Source organism: Podarcis filfolensis (genome assembly GCF_964270895.1).
Source record: "Podarcis filfolensis genome assembly, chromosome: 3".
NCBI classification, from domain to species: Eukaryota; Metazoa; Chordata; class Lepidosauria; order Squamata; family Lacertidae; genus Podarcis; species Podarcis filfolensis.
Window position 1 is genome coordinate 68030325 of NC_139606.1, and position 13284 is coordinate 68043608.

At 39.1% G+C, this 13284-nt stretch overlaps 1 protein-coding gene across 3 annotated transcripts in view; it reads left to right on the top strand.

Moving 5' to 3' along the window:
• TIAM2 (TIAM Rac1 associated GEF 2) overlaps nucleotides 1–13284 on the top strand; it is a 122552-nt gene that overhangs the window by 32590 nt on the left and 76678 nt on the right. For 2 of the 3 annotated variants that reach the window (XM_083607927.1, XM_083607925.1), the window contains exons 3-4: nucleotides 11237–11336; nucleotides 11917–13110. In XM_083607927.1, the coding sequence (XP_083464053.1) occupies nucleotides 11923–13110 (1188 nt within the window). In that variant the 5' untranslated portion in view covers nucleotides 11237–11336; nucleotides 11917–11922. Of the gene's footprint in view, nucleotides 1–3436; nucleotides 3599–11236; nucleotides 11337–11916; nucleotides 13111–13284 lie in introns of those variants that run through there. The other variant, XM_083607926.1, reaches the window with a different exon arrangement.

Consider the following 13284-nt stretch of genomic DNA (forward strand, 5'->3'; position numbering starts at 1 on the left):
TGGAATAAGACAGCACTGGATTCTGGCAACAGTTAGAATAAATCATATTACATCTTTGTTCTATCATCATAAGTCTGGGATCTCCAATTACTATTTGCAGGAGAAGTGGCCATGCAAGGCTGTGTTAGAATGGCAGAAACTGCTTCTGATCCCTGATAAGATGCAGGCCATTGTGAGGAAGCTGGATGACTTTTCTGAGTGAGCTGTTTCGTTACATGTGTTTGCTGCTTATCTAGATCTTTTCATGCTGTTCTGGTATATGTGTTATCTTGCAAAATGATTGATTAAAGAGGAAAAGGATCACCACACTACAGGATAATTTCTTAATAAGATAATTTTTAGTTTTAAACGTTATCTCCTCACCTTTATGTCCTCAAATAGAACCCTTGGTAGCAAATAGAAGCCAGGCAAGGGGGATTCTCAGTAGTATCGGGGATTGCTTTTTCTTCAAAAGTGCCAGTTTCGAAACACTGTTTTGAAAGCATGAATAGCTTTTAAACAACTGCATATTACTTCCATGTTCATTTGTGAATCCACTTTATTCTGCTTTCATTGTACAGTAGCTTCTCCTGCCTCAAATGCTGCAAGCTCCTCAGGGCAGGAACCCTGTGCAATCAACACTAATGGCCCTCAACTAACAATTGCAATGATTAGCAATATTGCAACACACTTGCAATTTCTCTGTAGTGCAGAGTTTCAGAATACAAACGATGTTTTAAACAAAAACTAGAGAAACATGTAAGAGTTGCTTCCATTCAGTTTTTGCTTCCTGTCTATTTTACTTGCATGATTAAAATGGGTTCACATGGTGATGTTCTCCTTGATTAGCATGATGGGCTGTAAAAGAGTAAAAGAACCCCTGTGTGTCCCCCCGCCCTGCTTCCCAACAGTCCATGAGTAGAAAGAGTCCCTTGAGACTTGGCGAGTAAGTCAGGCTATTAAGAACCTGTCATTTCAAACAAAGGCACCTCCAACAAGCAAAATGGCTGAGAGTTATTAGATGCCTTGGCAGATGTTGAACTTGTCTGTGTCATTAATTTTGCCTTGGGCAGCTTTTCTTGTAGCAGCAAATTCCAATACATCACTCAGCTTGTGATGTGCAAATGCAAATAGACACACTTTTATTTTACATGTTATGTTTTTGAGATCATTTTATTTGAAATTGTTATGCCATATTTCCTCCCTGGATAAAGCTAAGCTAGCCAAATACATATCCCCTATGCATTTTTATGTAAACAAATGGCAATGGCAATCTGATAAGCCAACAAACTAGATTAGGGCTTCTTGTAAGATAACATAAGACGATTTGCTATGAGTAGTTATTGTGGAGTTGAGAAGCAAAAAACTGGAATGTCAGAGATATTCTTTCAATTTTCACGTTATATTGGACCCAAGTTGAAACCAGGGAAATGCCTGAAATTCTTTACAGCCTGATTCCCGATAAGAGAAATCTACATTAAAAGTTCTGCAGCTAAATGGGCTGAGCTAAGTATATTTGATTGATGAGAGGAAATTAGAACAATACCGAAGAATATAGGAATAGCGATTACAATACAATTAAACACTAGAGGTCAGGATGTCTATTAGTGCAAGCAGAGCTAAATACAGGTGCCCCGTTGCATCCAGAAATAGCAAAAATGGGTAAAAATGATTGACAATAAAAGAGGTAGAGAAATTGAAATCTCATGGGAAAATAATAATTGGAAATCACCTGAAAAAATCAAAGCAAAAATTCACAGGTTGAACATAAAGGATAGGAACCCCTTATGCAGTCCTTAATTCACATTGCTATTGTATCATTTAACGGTTTGGTGGTATATGAGAGAGAGAAACAGAAAGAGAGAAAGAGAAAGAGGGAGGGAGAATGTCATACAGGTCATCCCCACCTGATTGCCACCCTTAATCTTGGCGAAACACCAGAGTTTTGGTTTTTTTTAAACTGAAGTTTTCCTGAAATATAATGACTATTACTGACTGCTTGAAAGTACAGTAGTTGGGTATTGCCTTTTACACAGCTCAACACACATACAAGAGAAGGAGCATGGAAAGAAGTGGTAGGTAACACACCAATATAAATCAAGATAGCCATATTGCCCAATCAACTACTCTCAAGCATAAGAAATAAGATCCCAGAAGATGTAGAAGCGTTCTAGGTCCTCTATCCCTCTGGAGCACCAAAGTTTATGTGTTATTTTTTTCTGCAATAGCCAAAGTCCATAGGTTTTCATACCAAAAAGACAAATGCTGATTTTTAAAATAAAAGTTTTGCATGGCAGGGCTAATAAAATCCTGTCTGCAGTTAGCACCCCTATCAAAAGTTCTGTTTTCTAAAATTGGTTGAAAAGATGTGTCATATTATTCCACCTTACCCCTTTTGTAGCTTACTTGCGGTGATGGAGAGTGGTAAGAGCAGCTTGGCAGTTCTGTGCTGGTTTTGACAGCTTCAGCTTCAGAAGGGCTATTGCAATCTGCGTTGTATGAATTATCTGTGTAGGATGAATTATTGTAACAATTACAAGGCAACTTTTTCCACCCTGTAAGGCTCAATCTAGTGGTACAGTCTTGTTCTACAGTATTTTGCATTTCTTGGGTGGGCTGGTGGGAAATACAAAAAAAATCAGAAATCACTAAAAGTGTTCACATAGGAAGCTAAAATAGCTCTTCAATCCTTTATCAACAGCATATATTGGAGAAGCAATTATAACCTGTTACAATGCATCCCTGAGTCCAAGGAGTTTTTAAAAAGTTGTGAGGTCTAAAAACCAACCATCAGTTTACCTTGCTGCATCATTTCTTAATGCAATGTATTATTTTGATAGGACTATGAAACTTTGGATTACTGCTGCATTCTGAAATAAGGAGCTTTCATTGTTGTTAATGTTACTGAGGGTTAAAGTAATTGAGGGCTATTGATGGTTACGGCTGAATTTTTAACATTCTAAAATAAAAGCAAAAATCTGTCAAGTTTGACTATGCCTAATACTATGCTGCACGATAACTGTAAGGACTTTATATAAGAAATATAACATTCCATCTGTGGTTTGGGAAGTTGCTTGTTTATCTAGGCGAACTATATTAAAAAGAAGTTAAAGTTATGCATTATTAATTAATATATAGATATATATTTTAAAGACACTGAAGTCCTACCTTTTAAGCAAGCAAACCTTTATTCAGCAAGCCTTTTAGTAGCTTTCCTATGGCACTTTGGTGGTAATTCAGGAATGCAGGGTCAAACAACAGCCTAGTCATAGAGTATTCCCTCAAGGCTTAGAGGCATTATGGCAGGCTGTCCAGGCTAATCATTTCAAGCGGCCCATGGAAAACCACTTTCTGGTTAAGTCTGCATCATCCTGTTCCACCAATGGAAAAAATTGAACATGAGGAGGGTGTGTAGCTTGCAGACAAAAATATATCCAGCGTAGCACAGAATCTGTTTTTAGCCCATAACTGCTGAACATTTTGGAGACTTAGACACAGTTTCCTGGCTTACCAGAAGCAGAAAAAGAAAGGGAGAGTCTGTGTGTATGTATGCTAAACGGTTCTGTGACACGTTTGGAGAAACGGACTAGAGCAGAAGCTCTGGGCAGCAGAGACTGGGGTAAGGAATCTAGTGGGACACGCAGTCTGCTCAATAAGAAAAGAAGTTGCGAAGGGGGAACTGGGCAGAGTGGTTCTGTTTGTGATTCTTGGCTTTGAAGTTTTGCTTTCCTTTCCAAACAGATTAAGAGGGACACATTTCCCTTTCAGCAGTCTTATGAGCGACTTTGCTGAACGAGCTAGTGGCTGCCGTTGTTTAAACCGTTGAGTTAGCTGCTATTCAAATTGTCTTACAGTTTGAATAGTAAAAGATTTATTTTCTTACAGAGAAAGATTTCTGCAGTAGAGCTTTTATCCTTCCTGCATACACTATGACTAATCTGTAAATAACTCTTGCTTGCTCTCTTGGTTGTTTTTCCCTGAAATTTACAGTGCATAATGCATTGCTTAACTGTCTGAAAATTTACTTTATTGTTATTCTGTATTACTTATATATTAGATGAACACTTCAGGTCTGAACTTGCTCCAATAGTGAATTAAGTAACTTTAAAAAAAAAAAAACAAAGTATGGATGCTTCCTTCTCCCCTCCCTCCCTCCCCACCCACCCCCTGGCTACGATGGATCTTTAGGCTATTGCATAGCTTTTCAGACGGAATGTTATTCATATGCCACACAATACAACCATTCTAATGATACCTTTGCAGTTCCAAATGATAAGTATCTGGCAGCTGCTGTTGGAATCGACATGCTACAATAGATGGAGCCTTGGTGTGATCCAACAAGACATATTTTATGTGTTTATGAAAGAAAAATGCTACTGAAAAAGAGGAAGTGTCTTTATTAAGAGTGCCGATCATTATTTCCACTAGAAGGGAATTGCCAAGTTGATATGCCTCCCTTGATGTAACTGGCATCCTATTCTAAGCCACTTACTTTGAAATAATTGGCTTTAGTGACATTTGGCATTTTGTTCCAGCTTTATTTAAAACTAGGTTATTAGTTGCAGGATAGCTGCGAATGGTCCCAGAGTAAGCTTTTTGTGCGAAATCAAGAAGGACTTCATGCAGCAATAAGAGCACCAGTGGTTTATCTCAGTTCAGTGCCTGCTCTGGGCCAGCACTGGCATTCAAGGCCACATCAGCAGTGATGCAGCAATGAGTGACACCACTGAAGTGTCAGCAAAAGCATTGGCTTTGGCAGAGGAAGTAGTTGATGGGCTGGGAAAGGATGTGGCCAGAAATACTTAAGCACCCTAGGTAGGGAAAGGAGAGAGTCTGTGACTAGGAGTTGTAGTATGTCAAATGAGCCTGTGACCATTTAATTCAGCTAAAGGAAGGTGAGGTTGTGTTTTCTAGCAGAAAACCAGTACAGGAAAAGAGCCTGAAGGAGTAGGCACTTTTGTTTCTAGTCCTAAAAGTAGCCTTCTTTGTTGGTAGAGTTTGCTGTTGGGGCAAGTTGGTCTCCGTCCAACTACCCAAGGCAATTGGAGGATGTTCATTAGGCATGAGTGGGAACCATGTGGGAACTTTGCAGTGGATGGTGGCTGTGTAGCTATATGATACGACTAGAATGAAAATGCACAAAACCCCAGTGTGCACACAGGCATAAGGGAAGCAGTGTCATAGTTGGATGGGTTTTGCACTTTTTAGAGGAAAGTGGATCTTTATAGTTGGGATTGCCTCACACTATTATCATTTCTACAGTACACTCTGCTGTACAGCGTACTTCATCCATCTATTTGCCTACCTTATGGAATAAACTAAGGCAGTAGGTACCTTTATCAGGATACCAGATGTACAGGGATTTGGGGCTCAGTCTCCCACATCCAAACCCAACAGTCTATCCACTGCATCACTCTATTAACCCCAGTGACATGATACGGCATGATTGAGGTCTTCACTTTCTTTTTGTTAGATCGGATCTTATGCACTGTTAATGTTCAGACCTATAGACTAATTTGTGTTCATGTGATAACTTCCTTCTAATTCTAAACTGCAATGACTTACTTGTTTGCAATTAGTACTCTTGGTATGTCATAATTTGACAAACCTACATTGGAACTGATGGCTGACCACAAAGTGTAATGCACTGGTGTGTCATTTCCATTATATCCTTTTCTACATCCCAAATTGAGAGGGTGCAGCGGAGACAGTAGGCAACAGCTGCATGTCATGTGAGTAATCATGCTGAATCTTGAGTATACCCAGAGGACCATTTCCAGGAAGACTGCATAGTAAAGTTGATTCCACATGATTTTAGTCTTATCTTAAAGTAATGCAAGGAGTGCTGATTTGAATTTGTGTTACTTACTGTGACTATGACTACAGAATCAGAAGGTCATTGCTATTAAGGAATAATTAACCTGGAAGATAAGGATGTGATTTTGCACATGTACTAAAATAAAGCGAGATGAGCGCCGCAACCCCAGAGTCTTTCGCGACTGGACCTAATACTCAGGGGTTCCTTTACCTTTACCTTACTAAAATAAAGTAGTCCACATTTAATCTTCAAAATAGAACATGTGTACAAGAAGTGTCTACAATTGCACTCTGAAATGTGCCTTTTTTATTTTTTCCTTTCTTTATTTTTGAGATTGCTGTTCATAATTTTTAGGCTGCTGATTTGTGGAACGTATGTAGATTCTTTGGTTTCAAATTTGGTGAGAGACCGTGCTATAATGGTGTCAAAGTGGCATTACAGCTAGAATACATAAATCATGCTTCCAGTTGGAATAACTGAACCCTTTAAGACTAAATAGGAATATAAAAATCATAATCATTTGTATTTGTGTGGCTGCTCATTCCTTGAGTTTCTTGGTATATAATTTAAAATAGTAAATCTGCCAAGAATATCATAGTAGCATTAGTTTGGTGTGTGTGTGTGTGTGTGTGTGGGCATAGGAGTATTGCTAAGATTGTAGAAATCAAATGCTCTGCATTTGGTTTGCAATAGCATGTGACTAAGATGCCTGGTTTTCAAAAATGCAGTAAATTATGCCAGGAAGTATTCTGTGAAAGAGCTGAAAACTGTTATGCACACATACATCTCCATTCAGTTGCTTGATATATAAAAGAGTCACGTGTGGCCTTGGCAAAAGGCGCATGAATGTAATAATAATAATAATGTAAGTGGTTTTGTCCTCTTACATTTGCAGTTTTACTTTTAATACAAAGTGCTCAACTTGACAAGGAAATATACTATATCCTTGTGTGGGTATCCAATAACATAATTTCCTATTGAATATCCTGCTAATGCAAACATCATGGTCATACGTGTGCATGAGTTATTGACATAGGATTGAGATGATAGAAAAGCTGTTGTGAACATAAGGAAGAGCCCATCTAGTCCAGCATCATTTCTCACAATGGCCAACCAGATACTTATGGGAAGCTTGCAAGCAGGGCATGGGCACAATAGCACCCTCCCTGCTTGTGATCTCCACCAGTTGGCATTCAAGACCCACCCTATTTCTGTGGCTGAGATTTGTTTTAACTATTTCACTCCTGAATTTTAGATTGTTGTAACCCACCCAGGAACTGTGGACGAATTGTGAGTAATAATAATTATAAGAATACCACCTCTGATACTGGAGGTCTTGCACATCCATCATGGCCAGTAGCCATTGACAGCCATATCCTCCATTAATCTGTCTTAACTCGCTTTTGAAGCCACCCAAGTTGGTGACCATTCATTTATCTTGTGGTAGGGAATTTAAGTGTGGGAAGAACTTTATTTGGCTGTCCTGAAATTTTCCACATTCAGCTTTATTGGTTGACTCAGAGTTCTAGTACAGTGGTACCTCGGGTTACATACACTTCAGGTTACATACGCTTCAGGTTACAGACTCTGCTAACCCAGGAAAAGTGCTTCAGGTTAAGAACTTTGCTTCAGGATGAGAACAGATATTGTGCTCTCGCAGTGCGGTGGCAGCAGGAGGCCCCATTAGCTAAAGTGGTGCTTCAGGTTAAGAGCAGTTTCAGGTTAAGAACAGACCTCCGGAACAAATTAAGTACTTAACCCGAGGTACCACTGTATTATGAAAGAGAGAAAAACTTCTCTCTATCCACTTTACCCACAATTATTAGTATTTAGTATTATCGTCACATATTTATTTACAGTGGTACCTCGGGTTACAGACGCTTCAAATTACAGACGCTTCAGATTACAGATTCTGCTAACCCAGAAATAGTACCTCGGGTTAAGAACTTTGCTTCAGGATGAGAACAGAAATCATGCGATGGCAGCGGGAGACCCCATTAGCTAAAGTGGTACCTCAGGTTAAGAACAGTTTCAGGTTAAAAATTGACCCCCAGAACAAATTAAGTTCTTAACCCGTGGTACCACTGTATACCCTTCCTTTTTTCATGGTGGCTTACAAATAAGAACAAGGTGAATAACTTTTTACATCCTTATCCTGTCCTGCCTTACTCGCCTATTTCTAAACTAAAACACTTCAAATATTGCAGCCTTTCCTCGCAGAGGAGTTGTTCTAGTCTCATGATCATTTTGGCTGCGCACTCTACTGATTTACAAGAGCTAGGTTTACGCCATTTTATTTCACATCACAGCAGTGCAGTTAAATAACATTAAGTTTGTAGGAGGAATAGGTGGATGTGTTTGTCTCGCTGTGGAAAAACCCATTGACTGAAATTAATTCTGTGGGCACTGGCCTTTAAGAAGCCAGCAACCTTTTTTTTGGGGGGGGCACTATATTTTTCTTATAAAATAGCCTTCCCTTACATTTCCTCTGTCATTCCCCCCCCCCCCCCCGCAATGAATTATAAAATTCAAGGTCTGGTTACACTTTTCCATTTTGTTATTTATTCTAAACATGATCCATTTGTATGATGTCAAGATCCCCTAGACCTTGAATCCATTTGTTTGAATTATGTGATGTTATGTGATGGTTGTGAAGACTTGTTGGCTAACAAGAAACCAATTGCTTGTGAATATTCAGGTGCTTTGAATGGTCCTACCTGGGACATCCACCCAAATAAAGCTGAATCTGCTGCGTGGCAGAACCCTTGAAATGACCATCAACTGGATGGTTACTGGGTTGTGTCTGGGATAAAGAACTGGTGACAATAAACAGAATTCACTGACTTTATTAGGACCTAAGAACCACAAGAATGAGCCTCAGCAAGCCTTAGCTTATGCTGCCCACCCTCCAGCTGTGTTGCAAGGAGGTATTCAGGAGATTTCATTTCTATTTTAGATCATCCATAGCTTGTTGTGTTGCTCAAGCTCAAACAAAATAAATTCAGACTTAACTGTAGTGTGTTGAAGCTAGCCAACTTCAGGCCAAGTTTATGAATCGAGATTATTTCAATTTAACCATAATTAAGTTAACCACAGTTTAGATTTTGGATGACGCACTGAACCATGGTTAATCTAAAATGGAAATGAAAACTTCTGATCTCACATTTGTGGCTCACTGGAGGAAGAAAGGGGAGTGGAGGAGAGTGCAAGCCTCACAACTGCAGCTCAGTCATGAAGAGATGTAGCATGCAGAAATTTCCATTCAGATAGGAATGGGAGAGCCTGTTCCTTGAAAGCCTGGAGAGCTACTGCTAGTTAGTGTAGGTAGTACTAAGCTAAATGGACAATGGTCCAACTCATTATAAGATAGAGATAAAGGAATGCCTCTGTGGCAAATCTAGCCACAGTAAGACAGCCTAGCGTATGAATAAAGTGAACAAATTATAAATGATCGTGCGTTTATTACCAAGTGTAATCAGGACTGAAACACATAGTTTTAAGTGCTGGCAAGCTCTTGTGTTTGCTTTCTGCTGTTAAGAAGTTGCCTTACATGATAAGAAATAGTGCTCCATGACAGTACTTTTCACATGCAGTGCTTGTAGCCTTAACTGTTCATTGTGCTGAGTGTCAGCTCGTTTTGCATACCTGCCTTTGATAGACGTATTTATTAACCATCTTCATTGTACTGGTGTACAATGGAGGTTGTATCAGTGGCTTAAGTTTGAAGAATTGATGCTGTTATACTGAGGTCTATAACAGCAGCTTGCTTGCCACTTGCCCTGTTAAAAGGGATTATTCTGTGAGTGCACAATCATGGTAGAGACCAGATGGTCTTTGACTGATTCTTCAGACAAATTGGGCTTCATGTCCTCTTATAAATAGAAATAGTCTTCTGAAAGTTGCCTTGTGAATGTAGTTTATGTTCTTGTAACTTAGGTTCTGAATATAAATGCTCTCATTGGTGACTCCTCTGTGTTTCATTGGTCAATAGTCCCCTGGAGATTTCCATTTACACGGTAACAAGGGGCATGCGAAATTTATGTGGTGTTTTCCTTCCAATCATCACTGTTGTTTTGTCTGTATCTTAGCATTGTGCTGTGCCTGTTACCCAAAACGTGCTTTATGTTGGTGACATTTATACATTGAAGCAATTAGTACTTACAAAGGAGGGGGTTTCATATTTTTTTTTTAAAGGTATTTTTGTTGGTGTAATAAGATTGAGTCACAGCACTTTCTATCAGAGTTGTACAGCTAATTTTCTATTAGTGAAAATGTTCATGACTTTGTATACATTGATATTGTAGGGTATAATCTGGAAAGTCATTGTCATTTGTTCGCTGAGCTTCCAATGTGGCTTTTTTGTGTCAGTGCTATAGTAAGGCTTCATTAACTTGTAGATTAGTGATTTATTTGTTTGAACAACAAGTTTGTGTAATATTATTTTTTTGTAAGTTTGACAAACATTACAACAAAATGTTTGCTTTGTTTTTTGGAAAGCGTAAATCTCTATTCACCTTTAGGGCACATGTTCTTAAAATACTTAGGGCTCTACAAACATAGATTCTAGAATGTACATTAGATAGCTGAAAGTTATAAAAAGAAATAAGTCTCTTGTGTGCTTTAGAAATACAAACCTTATAGCAACGTTCTACAATGCTGATCTATTTACTTTGAAATTCAGCTTTCTGTCTGCTCTCTGAATAAGTTTCTATTAGAGTCAGTTTCTCAAAAGCTGCTTTTGTCCCTTGGTGTGTGCAACGCCTGGTGCTTTCCATTTGTTGTTGTTACTTTTCTGGCAGATCAACCTTAAAATACAAACAAAGTTTGCCAGCTGGTAGGATGAGTGAATTACCCAGTGGCCTTTTACCTCTGGGTCACAGCTGGAATTCAGATGGGATTGTGGATCGAGAACAACAAAAGCCCCACAGAGATTTATCAAACTATAATTTGAGATCCAGCTATTAAACATAAAACTTTGAATCATATTACAGCATCTCACTTGATGGTGATTTTAATTGTAATATTCTGCCTTGGGATACTTGGGCCTGGTTCAGATGTAATGCCTAGCATGGTTTGGCAGTATATGAATGTGTCCAAGTAAACTCAAAATTTCAGGCAGATGTAGTTTGCCCACAAACCCACTTTAGACCATGGTTTGTAATCCTTGGATGTGGGCAAGTTTGCACTAACCATAGCTTGTCTGGCTCCACTGAAGCTGCAAACTGATTTGCCAAGACCCTGAAATTAAGGGAAGGAATATGAGCATAGAAGGAGCACATGAGCACAAGCCGTGGTTTTTGTGTTAGCATGGTTAAGTCATTTGAAATAATTACTGCTACGTTAATGGTGTCTAAAAACGCATTTTATAAAACATTAAATACAATATGAAGATGTGTGCATTAACTTGACTGAGACCTTACCCAACTTCTTGTTTTACAGGGATTCATGTGGAATTATGTGGGAAGCTTGGTGACCAGCTATCAAGATAATGCCAAGGACACAGACTGGTTATTCCATCTACATTTGAGTGATTCTTCAGGTTTGTCTGATACAAAAGTTTTCATTTTGAACCAGGAAGTGCTGTGCAGAATGAAAAATGAAAGCAGCCCAGCAGATCTGAACTTTGGTTTGCTGAGAATCTATAAATTCAAGCCATGACATGGGTGCAGCACAATCTTTAAGTTACATTCAAACTATCTGTACTTTCTGGAAACAGTTGAAGACATTTTTGTTCCAACAAGCTTTTCCAGCTGGATAAATGGGTCTTTACCATGAATGTCCACTTGTTAGGGTTTTTATCTTGTTTTAAATGTATTTGTTATTGTTATTGTGTTTTTAACTGTTTTATTTATATGCAAATTGCCTTGGGATGGTATTTTAGAAGGTGGTTAATAAATTAATAATGATGATAATAATTTATAAGGTAGCTTCCAGGATAATTCCTATGTAAACTAAGTGTGCAAACAACAACAACATCCCTTGTTTTGTCCCCATAAAAAAATCCAGATTAGTGAAATTTTCTTATAAGCAAATATTTTTAGAAGTTTAAAAGTAAGACTGAAAGTTTACTTTGTTAGAGTGTTTTAATAACCACAGCTGTTCATACTCTCTTGATTTAGTGAAAAATGGGGAATTCAGAAAGCCAGTACAGCCTTCAGGGAACAAAAAACCATACTAATTCTACACCCAGTGCCAAGCAAAAGCCCTGTTCTCTGAAAATTCGCAGCATCCATGCTAAAGATGAGAAGTCCTCTTCCACGCAGGGATGGAATCATAGCACCAGTGGCACAAACTACAAATCTCGAGCAATAACCAGAAGTTGCCTTTCTCATTTCAAGAATACTCAGCCTTATTCCTCTAGACTTGGTGACACAGTAGTGAAAGTTTCAAAGGGTAGCAGCCATGCCAAACATAGGACACACAACTTGGGAAGCTACAGTCAAGGGAGCAATAATGCAGTTTTGCCTGAGAAATTGCACTACATTGACTTTGAAGCTACCAGCAACCATGTTGCTTCCAGGGAATGTAATGGGCATTTCTTAAATTGCTATGGGAAGAAAGAAAGCCCGCCATCGGATGACAGAATGAGTCCAAAAGTCCTCATTAAGACATTGGGAAAGTTGGATGGGTGTTTGAGGGTTGAATTTCACAACAGCAGCAGCAACAGCACAGTCTCCAGAGAGGATTCCAGTGGACCAGTTCAACTCTTGCGGTACTCGCCTACTTTAGAGTCTGAAAAGAATAATGTGCTTGAAGTGAAGGAAACATGTGGCACAGACTATGTTGGAAGTCACCGTCTGTCAGCCACTGATTCAAGGCTTAGATCCAGTAAAGGGAGCTCTATTAGCTCGGAGTCTTCATGGTATGATGCTCCGTGGGGAAATAATGGAGACATGAATGAACTGGATGGGTCATACTTGTCCAGGAGCACCCTCGATGCAAGTATCCAAGTTGAATTTCCCCAGAATGACTGCAAGAAACCATTGAACCAAAGTTCGTCTCTCTCTTCCCTCCGTGATTTATATAGGGATTCAAATCTAAGAAGCTCCCAAACCTATGATATTGGGCTCTCTGCAGATTACATCAATGCTCATCATGCTGGTTTAAGCAACCGTGTTTCATTTACCTCAGCCATAGACGTTCCGTCTAAGGTAGAGCACAGGGGACCTCCGCAGTACTCTTCCTACACTCTGCCCTGCAGAAAATCTGCAACCCTTAATGAAGACGCAGCAAAGAAGGAAACACTGAAAAGCCGTATGCGCAGAATCAGTGATTGGACAGGAAGCCTGTCAAGAAAGAAGAGGAAACTACAGGTATGTGGAGTTTCAGCCAAAATTTCTTTCAAAAGTACAAATCTTAGCCCCTTTCCCATTAATGCATATGACAACTTGGTTTGTTGCCAAGTCTTTTTGTTCAGAAGTGTGTGTGTGTGTGTGTGTGTGTGTGTGTGTGTGTAAATGATAGCATTTTCTCTTCAGAATAACTCA